The sequence below is a fragment of the Eptesicus fuscus genome, chromosome 20 (genome assembly GCF_027574615.1).
Source record: "Eptesicus fuscus isolate TK198812 chromosome 20, DD_ASM_mEF_20220401, whole genome shotgun sequence".
Taxonomy (NCBI): Eukaryota; Metazoa; Chordata; class Mammalia; order Chiroptera; family Vespertilionidae; genus Eptesicus; species Eptesicus fuscus.
In genome coordinates this window covers 43,974,669-43,992,908 of record NC_072492.1, presented here as the reverse complement: position 1 = coordinate 43,992,908, position 18,240 = coordinate 43,974,669, and the positions used below count along the sequence as shown (strand labels likewise).

The window sequence follows — 18,240 nt, the reverse complement described above, 5'->3', positions numbered from 1 at the left end:
CTGGGAAGCTTCTCCTGGGAATAGGAGACTGGAATGGAGATGAGTGTGCATTCAACATGGACCATCTTTTCTGGTTCTCACCCTTCCCTGGCTTCAGCGATCCTGGAGGTCGGTATTGAATTAAATTTGCCTTCAGGGTCAACTCAGAAGGCTTCTCTCTTCCTTCCTTCAACTTCCTATGAATAACCGCCCCCCCCTAGTTTCTTGTTTATGGGAGTGAGGGAGGAAAAGAGAGAGAGAGAAATAGAGAGGGGGCGATGGAGAGAGAGAGGGAGAGGAAGAGGGAGAGGGAGACGGGGAGAGAGGGAGAGAGAGAAGAGAGATAGAGAGAGAGAGAGAGAAAAGCAAAGCATAGAGTGAGAATGTATTGTATGGTTCAGTTAAAGGGTTATTAGTAAGCCTCAGGAAATAGCTGATACCAGACACATCTTGGTTTTGTTGTTGAGGAGAAAGGAGAGGGAAGAGACAGAGGACAATGACTATAGGCCCTTAGCATCCCAAAGATAAGGGAAAGGATTGTCTAGGAGAAGAGAGAGACTGTGCATCAATATCTCTTATCCCCATGCCCTTCTCACAAGAGCTAGCTTTCCTGTTGACATAGACCCTTCCCTCAAACCTGGGCCAATTTGTGACTGCAGAGGAAGTGACCCTCTGTGACTTCTGAGGATCATTCGTGAAAGGACCAGCAGCTCCCACCATTTCTCCTGGGATGCTTGAGACCCAGACACCAAGCCCTGAGGAAGCCCACGCAGTCTTCACGCCTCTCCAGAGGATACACCTGGCATCATAGAGCAGTGATGGGCCATCTGCTGTGCCTTTTCAGAATTCCTGACCCACAGAATCCATGAGCAGAATAACATATTTGTTGACTTACAGCACTATATTTGGGGTGTTTGTTACGCAGCAGTAGAGACCTGAACAAGGACTCTCTCTGGGGCCTCTGGTTTGTCTTTCCCTTGGGTGGGAACCGAATGAAAGCAGCAGACGTTACATCTCTATTTTCCAGCATCCACACAATTCTATGGGCATCTAATCAGGACTGAATTTCTTTTGTCAGCTGTATTTTTAAAGACCACCCCTGCAGATATACTCCAGCTTGTCATTTATTACTTTAAAGCAGCAGTCGCCAACCTTTCGAACCTCCCGGACCACCAGTGGTCCAAGATAGAAACATCTTCTCTAATAATAGGCAAATATGCAAATTGACCATACCTCCGACACACCCACAAGTCACGCCCACAAAGCCACACCCACCATCTAATCAGAGCGAGTATGCAAATTAACCCAAACCAATATGGCTACAGCCACAGAGAGCAAGGTTTCCTAGGTAACAGAGGAAGCCAAGCTTTCCGCCTGCCCTAGCCAGGCCTAAGCCTCCACTCAAGCTACAAAGTTTCAATTATAGAAGGTAAACAAATTCAAACAAATGGCGGCAGAATGGAGCTTGAGAGAGCAGGCCAGGGTTGCCGCAGGCAACAGGGGAAGCAAAACTTTTCGCACACCCTGGCCAGGCCCACCTGCTTAAGCCAACAAAGTTTCAATTATAACCCCAACACAAATGGCTTCGGGCCTCGGAGGGAGCCCCAGGCTTGGCTCCGCTCCAGGCTACAAAGTTTCAATTGTAGAAGGAAAATAAATTCCAGATACCAGGGCCTCTGCTTGGGTCGCTAGGGGGCGTGGCCAGCCTGCAAACCACCACAGGCCCCTCGCTCAGGCCGCCCCACACCCTAAGGGAAACCCCACCTGATCTGGGACGCCCTTCAGGGCAAACCAGCTGGCCCCCACCCCTGTACCAGGCCTCTATCCTATGTAATAAAAAAGTAATATGCAGATTGATCATCATCGCAACACAATATAGCTGCCCCCATGTGGTCAAAGATCCTGCCCCCATGTGGACACAAGATGGCCACCACAAGATGGCCAGCAGGAGAGGGCAGTTGGGAGGCACCTGGCCTGCAAGGGAGGGCAGTTGAGAGGGACCAAGCCTGCAAGGGAGGGCAGTTGGAAGTGATCAACCCTGCAGGAAAGGGCAGTTAGGGGTGACCAGGCCGGCAGAGGAGGGAAGTTGGGGGCAAACAGGCTGGCAGCAGAGTGGTTTAGGGGGTAATCAGGCTGGCAGGCAGAAGCGGTTAGGGGCAATCAGGAAGGCAGGCAGGCAAGCAGTTGGAAGCCAGCAGTCCTGGATTGTGAGAGGGATGTCCGACTGCCCGTTTAGACGGGCAGTCGGACATCCCTCAAGGGGTCCCATATTGGAGAGGGTACAGGCTGGGCTGAGGGACAACCCCCCTCCGTGCACGAATTTTGTGCACCGGGCCTCTAGTATTATAATATGTGTTTAATAATTCCAGTACCTGTAGTCTCTGTGGTTTGTTTATGCTCTGTTGTTTCTACTGGCTCTCACTCATGGTGCCTTGTTTCCTTGTGTGCTTAGTCATGAGTGACTGTGAGTTGTTCATTGCAACAGTCAGGACAGGCAAAGTTACAGGTACCACAGTAACAATCAACTCCCAGGTTTCCCAAATCTTATCACAACATGAGTTTATGTCTTGCGCATGCTCCAATTCCACCACTGGCCATGAGGAGGCTCCAATCGTCATACTTACGAAGCCAGGCTGACAGTACCTCCGATTCTAGCTACACTTTCACAGATCTGCTTGGGAGGGCAGTCCATTATGCAATGACTCATAAGCTTTGGTCTTCAGTGAATAACATTCACATGTTATTAACCAAAGGAAGTCACTTAGTCATGCCAACTTCAAAGGAGGTAGGAAGAGCATTCCTGCCATATTTGTGAAAGGCAGAGAGAGAAACAATTGGTGAACAACACTGATGAGTACCACCTTCATTTTCCTTGGAATATTTGTGGGACTTCATTGAGGTAGGATGATGGGGTGTCCCTCCAGAAAGGAGTGGCATTTGTTCCTGCCACTGCACTCCGGCACTCCTGGTCAGAGGCCTCTTTAAATTCATGGCCTGAATTTTTTGGAATCACGCAGGTGATGTGCAAGACCAGTGCCCTGTGGTAGGCGTGGGTGGGCTGAGATTATATATGGCTCACCATTACCCCAAGGGTGTGGCTCTTGGGGGGTCCCAGTTTTACGGAGGGTTGGATCTCCTAGGGGGTCTCTACTGTGGGTGGGACCTGGACTTTATTTTCTGTTTCTGTAATTCAAGTTTGTCAAATTCAGCAAATGCCCTTGAGGGAGAAGCAATTACAGTACTCAGTCCACCTCTCTGAGCACCTACCAATTACTTAGTTCTTTGATAATTTCTTGGCAATTTGTACTATCTTCTCAGTTCTTTGATGCCTTAAAAAGGCTTAAATTTTAAAAAAGAAAGGAAAAACAGAATATTTAGTTATTTTCATGATGCAGGTTAATTCCAACAACTGAGCCTGCCATGTCATCTGAAACAGAATCTCGAGCTGTACTGTCCAACTCAGAAGCCACTGGCTACATGTGGCTATTCAATGAAAATATATAAACATTAAATACAGTTAAAAACACGGTTTCTCCATCACATCGGCCACATTGCCAGTGCTCAGTGGTCATGTGTGTCCATTGGATCCCATGTTGGTGGAGCAGACGTGGACATTTCCATTATGGCAGCAGGTCCTACAGAACAGTGCTGATTCCAGACCCGATTGAGAAAAGCAGAGACTGAGAGCCATGAGTGAGTGAGGAACGACAGGAGGGACTCCGCTCTCTTCCAGTTGACACTTTTGGACTGCATTGCTGACAGGGGTCATCTCACATTCCGTTATGATTTTATTTAGCCATTCATTTTGTGACTATGTATGAGTGCCTGCCATCCGGTAACCATGGATGTAAACTGGTGAATAAATTAGCTATGGCCTCTGTGGTTTGAAACTAGCATTCACTTGACTATATTCTTACTCTAAGACTTACCTTAAGACAAAGAGGCAGTTTCCTTTGGTTCCCTCAAGAAACATAGACATAGAGGAAGGAGGCTGGCTTTCTTTCAGAAGCAGACATATCTGGGTTCAAATCCAAGCTCTGCATCTCCTAGTTAAAGTAGTTGACCTCCATGAGCCTTGGTTTCCTCAAGATGAGGATAATACTTGTTGTATATAGTTGTACTGGATATTATCCAAGAAAACACATAGAACATGCTTAGTGCATACCTGGCACCATTGGAGGGGCTGATAATGTGCCCCCTTTGCCAAGAGATGGTTGATTGGACACATGATTTAAATCAGTGCCATCTATAATAATAAAAGTGTAATATGCAAATTGACCAAATGGCCGAACAGCAGTATGACTGTCCGGATGTCCTTCCAGACAACCTTCTGGCAAAGCCGGGGCTGCGAGGGCCCAGGTGGCTGGGGCTGCAAAGGCCTACCCTTGCACAAATTTTGTGCATCGGGCCTCTAGTGTAATATAATAAGCCTCTAACATCCAACCAAGTTTTTGTTACGTTGCTTCTGGTGAAGCCAGAATCAGGGCTTATTTTGTGATTGCCTCTAAAAGAACCACCGGAAACTGCATGTGAAATGTCACAGACGGACACTAGAGGCCGCCAGAACAGATGCCAGGCCTAGGTTTCTAATGACTCCTGCGGTACCTCCCCATCTTGTTCTTTATTGCACACCAATCATTAATTTAATAGGCACTTGAGTCCCCCAATTAGGAATACCAGGACATTTTTGTAAAGGAGTATCTGCCACACCTCAAAATAAATTCCTCATGGAGAACAGCATTACTAGTATGTATAAAAAAATGCAACTATAAAAACTAAAAGTTCATCGTTGTCTCATTTGAAGATAATTAAGAAGTTTCAAAGTATAAAAGCAGCAGGAAAAAAATACAGTAGGTTTTCCTCTATAAAAAGCCCTAGCCGGGTTGGCTCAGTGGAGAGAGTGTTGGCCTGCAGACTGAAGGGTCCCGGGTTCGATTCTAGTCAAGGGCACATGTCTGGGTTGTGGGCTCGATCCCCAGTGGGCGGTGTGCAGGAGGCAGCCAATCAATGATTCTCTGTCATCATTGATGTTTCTATCTCTCTCTCCCTCTCCCTTCCTCCCTGAAATCAATAAAAAATATATTTTAAAAAAGACAATTCTATGCATAAAAATACCATAGACACAATTAGAAAGAAATGCTACCCTGGCACAAATTTTGCAACATGTGTGAGTGTCAGAAAGGAAAGTTAATATGTGTAGCAGGAAACAAGCTCTTATAAATAAATTAGGAAAGATGAATAACCTAATAGAAAAATTGACATGAATAGATAATTCCCAAAAGAAGAAATAAAAATGGCCTATGAAATAAATGCACTAATAATAAAATAAGTACAAATAAATACTACAAAGAGATTTCATGATTGGACTATGAATCTTGACAAATCTCTTGAGAAAGAAACAAGTCAGACAGAAAAAGTCAAGAACCACCTGATTTTACTCCTACGTGGGATATAAAGCTGAAAGGTAACAAATGAATAAACAAGAAAAGCAAACAAAAACTCATAGACACAGACAATGCATGGTGGCTACTGGAGGGAAGGAGGTGGGTATTAAAGGGTAAAGAGGGTCAAATTTGGTGATGGAAGTAGAGTTTACTTTGGGTGACAGGTACACTATGCATACACAGATCCCGTATCATAGAAATGTACACTTGAAACCTATATAGGGTGTCTCAAAAAACTGTACACACACACTTTGAATAATTATAAAGGCAGTGTTTATTAAAATACATTTCATTTTCAAAATTGAGCTACCAAAAAAGAAAGAAAATCGAGCTATCACCTGTTAAAGTGTGTATACATTTTTAAAAATATATTTTATTGATTTTTTACAGAGAGGAAGGGAGAGGATAGAGAGTTAGAAACATCGATGAGAGAGAAACATCGATCAGCTGCCTCCTGCACACTCCCCACTGGGTATGTGTCCGCAACCAAGGTACATGCCCCTGACTGGAATCGAACCTGGGACCCTTGATTCCGCAGGCTCACGCTCTATCCACTGAGCCAAACTGGTTAGGGCGTGTATACATTTTTGGGGGACACCTGACATAATCTTATTAACCAATATCACTCCAATAAAATTAATTAAAAAGAAAAAAACTGGTATTGGTGAAGGCACTGTGAAATGGGTGCAAATGGGGACAATTTTTCTGGAGGATAATTTTAAAATATTTATTCATAGATTTAAAATTATTAACACGCTGAAGATTCAGTAATCACATTTCTAGGAATTTATTTTAGGGAGATAAGAAAGATGCATAAAAGTTCGCATTTAAGGAAGTTCACCTCAGTGTATTGCTTTTAATATTGGGAAACTGGAAACAACTTAGATATCCAACAATGGGGCAGGTTTATATCAACATAAAAATATAAATGCCCAAATGTTTATAATATTTAATAATCAACACATTTATGAGCGTTTTCTCAGGTTAAGTACAATATTCAGTGCATACATCAATTTACATAGCATGATTCTGATTTTGTAAAACTATGTGTCAGAATGAGACTTTAAAATAGTCACTGCTCTTACCTTTCTTCTGCCATTTCTTTCACTGCTGCTCGTTCCTCACAACTTGGGATTCAGTGGGGTCTTTCTAATAGTCACCGCCGCCAGGGTAGGGTAATTCCTGTGGAAATGCAGAGAGAATGATTCAAGTCAATGCTTAGCTTATGCAATTCCAATTAGGCTTTTGTGGTGGAGGAAACTAACAGAGGAGACCTTAGGCCTCCTAGATGGGGTGGCGGAAGGATGCAGAATCTGTGGAGAGCAGGGAGAACTCAGATATCCCAGCTGGTGCCATCAGAGGGAGGATGGTGGTCGGGAATAAGACAGGACCATGCACATTTCAGTGGATGCCCACCATGGACCAGTGGCCACTCTCTTTTATGCTATGATACTATCCAAGCCCCCCAAACTCAGATACCATGCATATTAATATCAATATTTTATGCAAATATTTAGGAAAAATACAAAAAAGGAAACAAGAAAATTAGGAGTAAACATCATTGTTGTGGGGTTATAGATGATTTTTATTTTCTTATATTTAATCATTTTGTATTTTTCAGAAATTCCACAGTAAACAGGTATGAAATTTATAATGTATTTTAAATATTATAATAATAAATTAGCATTAAAATACAGCATCAAAGGCTAATGTCATCCTGAAAACAATATACTTTTATTGATTTCAGAGATGAAGGGAGAGAGAGAGAAACATCAGTGATGAGAGAGAATCATTGATCGGCTGCCTCCCACACACCCCACAACCTGGGCATGTGCCCTGACTGGGAATCGAACCGTGACCCCCTGGTTCATAGGTCGACGCTCAACCACTGAGCCACATCAATTGGGTCTGAAAACAATATTTTAAACTCATAATACAGGCAAATATTTTTCCTTCTATTTCATAAAGGATTCCTATCAATCAAAGAAAAAGACCAACAACCCAATAGAAAAATGGACAATAGAAAAGATGATCCACAGAAAAGGGAGCATAAATAGCATTTAAGCATATGAAATATTGTTTAACTTTATTCGCAATAACAGAAATGCAAATTAAAACGATTGCAAAATCCTATCTTTTTCCTATCAGATTGTCGAGGTCCAACTCTGGTAACGCTGTAGGTAAAGCACGGAGAGACAGTCCTCTCGCACTTGCCGAGGGGTGCGTAAACTGGTACAACCTTTATGAAGGGTGACCTGGTAACATCCATCAAAATCACAAATACAAAAACTCATTGACTCAGCAATTTCTATGCCAAGAATTGATGGGAGGGATATATACAGACATGCTAAGTTATATAATAGTAAATATTTAAACTAACGAAGTTTATAATAGCACACTATTGGAAATTAGAAACAAATGTCTTTAAATAGAGAATTGGTTAAATAAATGATTGGCACACTAGAATACTATAAGAAACTTTATGTACTGATATGGAATGATTAAGATAATCTTGGTAAGAGGAAAAAAAGAGTTAAGAACAGGGTGCATATTACGCTACCATTTGTGTAATAAACTATGTATAAAAATATGGGTTATATGTACATCTATCTCTTTTCGTATATAAATAATAGCTAATGTTTATCAAGCAATATGTGGCCAATCACTGGTCTCAGGTTCAAAATGATGTATTTGCATATGCAATAACCCATCTAACCTTCACAGCAGCCCTAGGAGATCGGTGCTATTATTATCACAATTTCCACATTCTAGATGAGTGAGTTCAGGTGCAGGGGTTAAAGGGACAGAGGGAGGGTAGTGAGAGGCAGGCCTGGCAGGACACAGGAAGAGAAGGACGACTGTTCACTGCATTCCTTTTGCACGTTGACCATGTGAATGCATCGCCTATTATTAAAAAAGAATGAAAAGAATGCATCTGCTGTAACCGTCGCTGTGCTACTTCCCCAGAGGTGTGCATCTGTGGGAGTGGGGTGGGGGAGGAACACTGGACCAGGAAACAGCCTTCGTGGTCAAGTCTATCAGGAATGTGTCCTGCCTGGGCCCTGCTATCATCTTTTGTACAGAAAAGTGCTTGCGGGTGATGGTCATGGCGGCATTAAGTTATATCAGTGTTTGCTCACCTGTCGATAATCTGAAACTTTCAAATATAGAGCTCGCCAGCCCCCACAAGCACATGTTCTGATTTAACAGAACTGGGTGCAGGTTGACATCTGTGTTTTTCAGAAGTCCCCACCCTCGCCTAGGCGATTCCGACTGTAAAACCTGGTTTAGAAACCCTGGAACACGTGATCTTTGGGGGTTCCTCCCAGTCCTAACATTCCACATCCCATGAAGTACTGAGGGTCACATCAGATCCAAGTAGCCCATCCTTTCTCGCTGTCTCCATTCCCCTCACCTCCTGGTTTTCAGTACTTCTAGCCCTTTCTAGGAGCTGCCTTACCTCCAGCTCATCGAAAAAAGGAAAGGCAATTGAGAAGGAGGGACTGTGTCTTCATTCAGATCTCCACACCCACCACCACTCTCCATCCCCACCTTCCACTCCGGGTGCTGCCTTCCAGGGGGCTGAGCCCATAGATTGCAGAGTTGCTATTATCATTCCAACAGGATGACAAGGTACCGAAGCCCAAACGGAGACAGGAAATTTGACCCATCGCAGAGTTTACACAGGGACCTGCATCTCCTGTGGATTCTAGTCTTCCTATGGCGTTTTATTCACCCATGGTACTCTGGGTATTTGGTATGCTTATCTCTCATTCTGACAGATGGTCTTAAAAAAGTGCACAACATTCCCATTTTAATGTGGTGTTTTGGATGTTCAATGATCTCCTCTTTTCCTCCCTTCCTCCCTTCCTTGCTTCCTTCCTTCTTTCCCTCCCTCCTTCCCTTTCTCTCTCCCTCCCTTCCTTCTCCTCCATCTCCTCTTCCTTCATCTCCTTCTCCGCCTCCATCTCCTTCTTTTCCATCTCTTCCTCCTCATCATCTCCTTTTTTCCAGTTCTCCCTTCTCCTCCTCCATCTTCTCCAGCTCTTTCTTCTGCATCTCTTCTTCCTCCTTTTCCTCCTCCTCTTTTTCATCTTCCTCCATCTCCTCCTTCCTCTTCCTCCATCTCCCCCTTCCTCTTCTTCCATCTCCTCCTTCCTCTTCCTCCATCTCCTCCTTCTTTTCCTCCTTCATCTCTTCCTCCATGTCCTCCTCCTCCTTCTCTTCCTCCTCCTCCTCTTCCTTTTCCTCCTCCTCCCTCCCTCTCCTCCTCCTCCCCGCTCTCCTTCTTCTCTTCCTATCAAGGGAAGGCCTAGGCCTGGGTGTTGCAGGTTCTGCCCACTGCTCTTTCAGCCCATTTAGAGAGAAGGCTGAGTGTTCAGTTCATCGCACAGCCCAGAGAAACATGGTTCCCCTGCCTTTTGCAGTTTTATGATGAGTCTCTCTCCGTTTCACAGGGCAGTTATTACTCATGATTGATGGTCACTGATGAAGCCCAAACAAACGTGCGGCACACTCCACATACCACACACACACACAAATATTTGCCTTGCACGGCCAGGATGAAGATGCCATTTCCAGCTGGGAGGAGCCACATGGCCAGACCTCCTCAGCGGCCTCTGAGCTGCTTTTACCACCGTCTTCTTCCGGGATTAGCATCCATGGCAAAGAGGTTGGCTGCCCACGTGCCATAGAAGGCATGGAAGAGGAACCCCCTGCCAGAGCCAGATCTGGGGGGCTTCCGCTTCCTGGCTCCAGCCTGGCTAATGATGGCTGGCCCCAGTTTGGCCGTGATGACAGGTCTTTCCGAAGGTGTATTTTTACCCTCTGGACAAATAGCCGTTGGGAGGAGTGGGGCCTTTTTATGAGTTGAGGTACTCAGGGCTGGAAAATAAACAGGCTAGCTAATGAGACCTTCTTCTGGACTCGGGCATAAATAATAACAAAGAAAACATCTGGCCCCTGGGCCCACACCCTGGCGGAGGGGATATAAAAGCTGCCGTCCAGCTGCTGACGGCCAGACCTGGGGAACTCTGGCTGCGGTCCTGACCTGCGCCCTGACCAGCGGGGATCATGGGGTGCTGCCCGGGGGACTGCTTCACCTGCTGCGGTGAGGAGCAGGACTGCTGCGAGATGTGCTGCTGCCAGCCCGGCTGCTGCGGCTGCTGCGGGTCCTGCTGCGGCTGCGGGGGCTCGGGCTGCGGAGGCTGCGGAGGCGGCTGCTGCGGGTCCTCCTGCTGCGGCGGATCCGGCTGCTGCGGGGGCGGCGGCTCCGGCTGCGGGGGCGGCTCCGGCTGCGGGGGCGGCGGCTGCTGCGGGTCCAGCTGCTGCGGCTCCAGCTGCTGCGGCTCCTCGGGGGGCTGCTGCGGGCCTGTTTGCTGCCAGCCCACGCCCGTCTGCGACACGAAATGAAGAGCTCCCCGCGCCCCCTCCATGGAGACAGCCCCACGGAACGCGTCCACCCACCTGCTCCGGCCGAGACCCCTCGTCTCCAGGACCTTCCAGGACAGTGTCCGGCCTCCCGTGGCATTGGTGGAGGAGGCTTGTTGATCCGGTGCCCGCCCTGGTGTTTCAAGGCCCTGAGAACTAGAGCCACGTGCTGGTGGGGGATTGAAACGGGGCGCCGCCCAGAGAGATCCCCGAAGCTGAAAGGGGGCATCCCCGTGGCTGGCTTGACTCTCACGAAGTTCCATGGTCACGAGGAGGCATCCTCTCATTCACGGTGTCTCTGGGACTGGCCCCTCTGCCTCAGCTTTCCGAGGCTTTTGAGCCGCACAGATTCCTCTCTGTTCACTTCTTAATAAACCCGGGCACGCTGGCCTCACCACATTGGTCCTGCCGCCTCTTCCTTCGCCCCCTCTCGGGCACTGGGCCCGAGAAATGTACTCTGGCGTCCCCCCTGGGCGCTTCTGACAAGCAGTGTGTGGATCGCCCACATCAGACCCCCCAGGGGTAACTAAGTGGAGATCTGGAGCCCTCCCTGAGCCAGGCAGAATCAGCATTCGGAGGCGGGGGGCCTGGAAACCTGTGTTTCTAACAAGGACCCCAGGTATTCTTACGCACTGAGGTCTGAGGACCACACGTGGAGGCTCAAGTTCTACATGCTACATGGGATTCACTTGGGGAGGCTTTTAAACATCCAGATCCTTGGGCTTTGCTGCTAGAGGTTTTATCCATTAGCCCTAGGGTGGAGGCCCTGGGAGCTGCATTTTTATTTTTTTAAATATATTTTTATTGATTTCAGAGAGGAAGGGAAAGGGAGAGAGAGAGAGAGAAACATCCATGATGAGAGAGAATTGGTTGGCTGCCTCCTGCACACCCCCTACCGGGGACGGAGCCCGCAACCCAGGTATGTGTCCTGACCTGGCACTGGGCTGTGACCTCCTGGTTCACGGAGCTACGCCAGCTGGCTGGGGCCTGCATTTTTAAAAACTCCCAGGTAAATGCTGATGCTGGCCAAGTTTAATCTTGAGCGAGGTGCCTGGCTGCCTCCTGCATTGTAGTTCTCCTAGAATGGTTCTTCCGGAGGCTTCAGGTTTGGTCAGAACTTTCTAGCAAAGTCAGGGGAGGAGGCTTGATAAGACAAGCTTGGTTCTAAATGGAAGGGATTCCTGTAGCAAAATTTTGACAACACACAGTTTCTAAGAATGTTCTGGGAAGTTCAGGTCCTTCCTTCAGCCTCCTGCTTTGGCAAAGTCTCCCTCTTCTGGATTAGGTTTTCGTGTCCAGCTGTATTTCTTCTGCTTAAGGCCCGGGGAGGAGAAGGGTGAGCATCTGTCTGCGAAATGGAGCCTGACCCAGCTGTGTGTGGGTTCGGCTGGAAGGTTAAAATTCAAGAAGGAGTTGATTCAACCTCTTCCTGAATATGACCTTGAGTTGCTACATGTGGGATAAAATTGATTCTGCTCTTGCCCTGGGAGAACAATATTTATTTTTATTCCTCCAAAGCAATGCTTTATTCAATAAACAAAAATATTTTTCTGATCATAAGTATAGCAATGATTCATAAAAATATGAAAAAATATAGAAAAATATAAAGAAGACATAATAGCCACTCAAATTCTCACCACTCAGGCTTTATTACTAACATGTATCTTTCCAGACTCCTTTCTAAGCATTTTTACAAATAAAACTAGGATTATGCTGCTTTTGCTTTTTTGCCTTTAAATTTTTTTGTTTCATTTTTTATAAGCTAACTTGGAGATATAATTTACATGTAAGAAATCACTCTCATTTTAGTGTAGTTTGATGAGATGTTGACAATCCTATATAATAAAGAGATAATATGCAAATTGACTCTCACTTCATCATGCTGTCACAAGATGGCTGCGCCCACAGCGGAGGCGGGGTTCCCGTAATGAGCTGAAACAAGCGATCATCAGGGACCTAAGGCTGTGTGGCGCCAGGTCGGGCCGGGGGACCTGAGGCTGCGCCCCCCACCAGCAGGGCTTGAGGGGGGTGGGGCTGGCTGGGTCTGTATCACGCCCAATAGGGGTGGGGCCAGCCGGGTCTGGGTCTCGCGTGATTTCAAGGTGCATGCGGGTGGGTGGGGACTTGACTCTGGGTCCCGCAGCGTGCCCCAGACTCTGACAGCAGGAAGATTTTCATATACATTTTACTAATTTTCTTTCATCTCTGACACTTCTATTATAGAGAAAGGGCAAATAGCAATATTAAAATATCTCCTCTAATTAATTCCCTTTTAATGTGCACCAATTTCATGCACCGGGCCACTAGTTGTATATATTTAACCACTACTGCACTCAAGATCTAGAATTTTCCATCATTTCTCAAATTCCCCAGTGTCCTTTTGCAGGTAGTGTCCCCTTGACCTGACCCCAATCTCAGACAACCATTGATCTGCTTTATGTCACTATAAATTTCACCATTTCTAGAATTTCATATAAATGAAATAATATATTGTGAACTTTTTCACTTAGAATAACATTTTAAAATATTCATTCATGTTGCTGTAGCTATCAATAGTTCATTCCTTTTTATTGAGTGAATAAACTACACTGTATGAATAAACTGCATTAAAATACTCATCTACTGATGGACATTTGGCTTGTCTACAGTTCTTTGCTACTATGAATAAAGCTATTATGAATATTCATGTACAAATTTTTGTGTGGACATATATTTTCATTTATTTAGGATAAATTCCTAGGTGTTGGATTGCTGGACAAATGGTAAGTGAATGTTTCACATTATAAACACTTACCCACCTGTTTTGCAAAGTGGTTGTACCATTTTGTATATCTGGGAGTTCCAGTTGCTCCATGTTCTTGCTAACACTTGATATTGTCAGTCTTTTAATGTTTAGCTGTTCTAGCAAGTATCTAATGATAGTTGCTTGTGTTTTCTTTTTCTTTCTTTCTTTCTTTTTTTTTTTTTGCATTAAAAACCCCAGTAGTATTTGCAGTATCTTGCTTTGGGAGAGAATTTGAGATTTGACTCTGCCCTGATTCAGTTTTAGACTCTATTATTTAGGTCATTGTTTGCTCTGCCTGAAATTGGCCTCTTAAATACTGGCTCTCTAACCCCTAGGACAAAGCCACAGTCAGAGCAGAAGCATGCCAAAGGGACATAGTTGCCAAGAGTTCAACTGGTCTACATTGAGCAATTGTGATTAAGAGCAGCTCATTCTTTCGTTGCTCATGACCATGGCCTCATGGAAGCATGAGTGGAAGGTAGTAATTTCTTTGAATTATTGACAGAGAATTGCTCCTCTTAGTTGTCCACGGAGGTCCTCATTCATCCATTCATTCAACAAATATTAATAGTGAACTGCCTACGTATCAAACACTGCTCTGGGTGCTGGGTTTACATCAGGGAATAAACAAAATTCTTATCCTCCTAGTGCTTATATGGCATCAAGAGAGCCAAGAGCTACAAAAGAGAATAAAGTAGGAATGGGCTAGATAGTTAAAAGAGCAGCTTATTCCACTTAGCAGGGAAGGATTCTTGGAGGAGATGACATTCTAGCATAATGAATGATGCTATGCAAGTTTTTCAGCTGAGAGCTTTTATGAGGGATTTTTTTGGGAGGGGCATCTCCATCTGGAATTTTATTGCTGGTTTAGCTGAGGAAGAGAAGGTGGATGGAGAGAAGAACTGGAAATGTGGAGATCAGGGTCTTGGGGTCTTCTCCTTGCCTTATCCTCTGCAAAGCTTTCTAAAATTCTTTTCGTCTATTGCTGAGATCCACATCTCAAAGAATGGCACTCCCTATTCCTAACCTTTCACTTTCAACCACTAAGTCCTGTAGATTCTGCCTCTTTAAAACACCTTATATCACTCCAGTCCCAAGGCACTGACTAGTTCACCATGAAGCTTTTGGGTAATTGCCCCAGACCTCTAACGGTCGGCCCACTTCCAGACTCACCCTTCTTCTTCAATCCCTTCTCCACAGCCAGAGAGATATTTCCAAAGGGCAGACCTGGCCAAGTTACTCCCCTGCTTAAAAACTCCAGGTGCCAGTAAAAAATCCAACTTATTACCATGGTTCATAGGTGTTTTCATAATTGAGTGGCTAGTAACCCCTCTAGACCCATCACTATCCTTTCCTGTCCCCTTGCACTTTTCATCTCAGCTATGGAACCATTTGCTGCTCCCCAAATGTATCATGCTCTCTTAAGAAGCTTTCCCTAACTTCCTCAAAACCACATTGCTGTTTCTCCTGGGTGCCCACAGAGCACCCATGCATCCAGGTGTTGTAGCACTTGTACATATACTGTACCATAATTGCTTATGGAAGTATCTGTATTTCTTCTAAACTTGAGCTCCTTATGGAATTGCAACTCATTCATTCTGTATCATTACACAAAACCCAATGGAGGCTGGGTTGGTTGGATGAATAAAATTGAAATTGGGCAAATGATTGCATAAATTAATGAATGAAGAGAAGAATGGTGAGTGAATGAAAAAATGGTTCAGCTTTTCCAAAGCTGCCTTTTGTATTGATGTTGAAAGCACATGGTGGAGGCAAGATGGGGCCTCAGTGAGCAGGGATATCAGTCCTTGGTGTTTAGAAACTTATGGTTTGTTTCCTACATAATGTCTCTCTCAAGCAGTAGCATTGACACAATGCTTTGAGAAAGCATTTGTGTTCTTGCTTTTGTTTATAATGTTTTTGTAAAAAAAAAAAAACACACACATTAAAAAAACACCTGTCTTTCTTCTTTACCCTTTGGGTCTTGGATATATCTTTCTTTTAGGAGCTGTTAAAATCACCAAAGGGCAATAGAGTATACAGATGTCTTATTAGAAAGTTGTCACCTGAAATTTATATGTTAATAACCAATGTTATTCCAATACATTTAATTTTTAAAAATCACCAAATGCAAGAAGAACTCTGAAGGTCTACTGGATGCTTCAGGTGGGGGTGAAGGAAGGAAAAAAGGAAACAGAAGCAGAATGGCTAGGCCAAGTGCCTTCCAGGGACAGGTAGAGCCAGCGGTCTGGGGCACAGAACAGGACGAAGGACGGCATGTGGGCGAAGCCTGTGACATGTGGCTTTGACAAAGGCTCCTGAGAAAGGTCTGTCCAGACAGGGTGGTGAAGGGGAAGAAGAGCAGCTCTAGAGTAGGAGGCAAGCCAAGCCATGTGGGATCTTTAGCAAGTGACAAGCTTTTGGATTCTAATTCCCCCTTCCTGTTCTTCATCTGTAATGGAAGCAAAGTTTCCCTATCCCATGGGATTGCTGATGGTTTTAAATAAATCACTGCTATAAAGTGCAGTCATTTGAGATCCATCCCAGATATCCCCTCTTCCACAAAGTTCATCACTGGTCCTCTCACTAATCCCCGTATGTCTGTTGTTAAGTTTATCATTGCATTGCAATGAGTTTGCCTGTACACTTGTCTGCCCACCAGGGAGTGATATCTATGAGAATGAGTGAGTAGGTCTTATGCATGGGCATCCCCTGTATCCAGCTCAGGGCCCAGTGCCGAGGATAGAAGATGGATAAATGGTAAGTTCTTTTCTTCTTCCCCTGTTCATGATGCTCAGAGATACCGATCATTGAAGGTGATGACGCTTATTCCAAGATGGCCTATAACTCCCAGGACTCCACATTTAGCAAGTCAATAAACAAACAGCTTCTTTATGGGTAAACAACCTCAGGTCAACAAACCTTGGCCTAATAAGATGTTCCTCTGCAAAGGGGCCCAAACAGCAACGAGGAAAAGACGCAGGAGCTCAAAACATCATATGCCGGTGAAGGGGTATAAAAGCGAGGGCCCCGGGGAGCTGTGGCAGTCAGGCAGCCACCTCGCAGCACGCACCAGGGAGCAGAGGCACCTCCGTCATGTCTGGAAACTGCTGTTCTAGGAAATGCCCCTCCGTGCCAGCCATCTCTCTCTGCTCCTCGGAGGTGAGCTGCAGAGGGCCCATCTGCTTGCCCAGCTCCTGCCAGAGCCAGACGTGGCAACTGGTGCCCTGTCAAGATGGCTGTGGGGCATCCAGCTGTGGCCCACAATGCTGTCAGCCCTGCTGTTCCGTGAGCCGCTGTGCCCAACCCGTGTGCTGCGAGGCTCCCACGTGTGATCCCTGTTGTTCCGTGAGCAGCTGTGCCCAACCCGTGTGCTGCGAGGCTACCATGTGTGATCCTTCCTGTTCCGTGAGCAGCTGTGCCCAACCCGTGTGCTGCGAGGCTACCACGTGTGACCCCTGTTGTTCCGTGAGCAGCTGTGCCCAACCCGTGTGCTGTGAGGCTCCCACGTGTGATCCCTGTTGTTCTGTGAGCAGTTGCTGCCAACCTGTGTGCTGTGAGGCTGCTTCCTGCCAAGCGGTCCTCTGTATGCCCACCCCCTGCCAGTCCATCGTCTGCAAGCCCAGCTGCTGCCAGCCAGTCGTGTGTGAGCCCAGCTGCTGTCCAGCTGTCTGCACCGTGCCTAGCTCTTGCCAACCAGTGGTCTGTGAGCCTGCTTGCTGTCAGCCAGTGTGCTCCACGCCCAGCTGCTGCCCATCCGACTGCTCTGTGGGCAATAGCTGCCAGGCTGCTTGCTGTGAGCCCAGTCCCTGTGAGCCATCCTGCTCCGGGCCCAGCATCTGCCAGCCAGCTCCCTGTGTGGCTCTGGTCTGTGAGCCTGTCTGCCTTCGCTCTGCCTGCTGTGTTCCGAGCCCTTGGGAACCACCTTGTGTCTCTAGCACTTGCCAAGAGCCCTCGTGTTGTGTCTCCAGCATCTGCCAACCCATCTGCTCGGAGCCCAGTCCCTGCTCACCCAGTGTCTGTGTGCCCCGTCCATGCCAACCTACTTGCTACATAGTCCAGCGCCGTCAGTCCATCTGCTGTGAGCCTATTTCCTGCCCATCTACTTCCTGCCAGCCTCCCTGCTGCCGCCCGGGGTCTTCTGCATCTGCCATCTGCCAACCGACTTGCCCTCGGACTTTCTACATACCCAGCTCCTGCAAACCGTCTTGCACGACTTCGGTCCCCTACCGCCCCATCTACCGCTCAATCTACTCTGGACCCTTCGCCTACAGGCAGCCGTACGTGACATCCATCTCCTACCGCCCTGCCTGCTACCGCCCTGCCTGCTACCGCCCTTGTTACTCCATCCTGCGCCGCCCGGCCTACATCACTTCAATCTCCTACCGCCCGGTGAGCTCCTGCCTGCCTTGTGTTAACTCCTGCAAACGGGATTGCAAAAAGTCCACTTCCAGCCAACCGGATTGTGCTGACTCCACTCCCTGCAAGGTGGAAGTCTCAGAGGACAATCCCTGCCAGCCCACGGAGGCCAAAGTCACCAGCCCAACCACCCGTGAGGCCACAGCCAGCCAGCCTGCTGCCACCAAGCCTGCCAACTGCTGA

The 18,240-nt window shown here is 46.6% G+C and overlaps 2 protein-coding genes across 2 annotated transcripts; both read left to right on the top strand.

The window, feature by feature from the left end:
* Positions 1-10,496: 10,496 nt before the first annotated feature.
* LOC103289282 (keratin-associated protein 17-1) lies at positions 10,497-10,835 on the top strand. Its single transcript, XM_054709870.1, has one exon. The coding sequence runs from the start codon at positions 10,497-10,499 to the stop codon at positions 10,833-10,835; it is 339 nt and encodes a 112-aa protein (XP_054565845.1).
* A 5,899-nt stretch (positions 10,836-16,734) lies between these two features.
* Positions 16,735-18,240, top strand: LOC103289273 (keratin-associated protein 16-1). The gene has a single exon (XM_054709932.1). It carries the CDS (start codon positions 16,735-16,737, stop codon positions 18,238-18,240), a length of 1,506 nt encoding a protein of 501 aa, XP_054565907.1.

Coding starts and splice junctions, on each gene's coding strand:
- LOC103289282 (XM_054709870.1), top strand. CDS start 10,497: ATGGGGTGCTGCCCGGGGGACTGCTTCACCTGCTGCGGTGAGGAGCAG.
- LOC103289273 (XM_054709932.1), top strand. CDS start 16,735: ATGTCTGGAAACTGCTGTTCTAGGAAATGCCCCTCCGTGCCAGCCATC.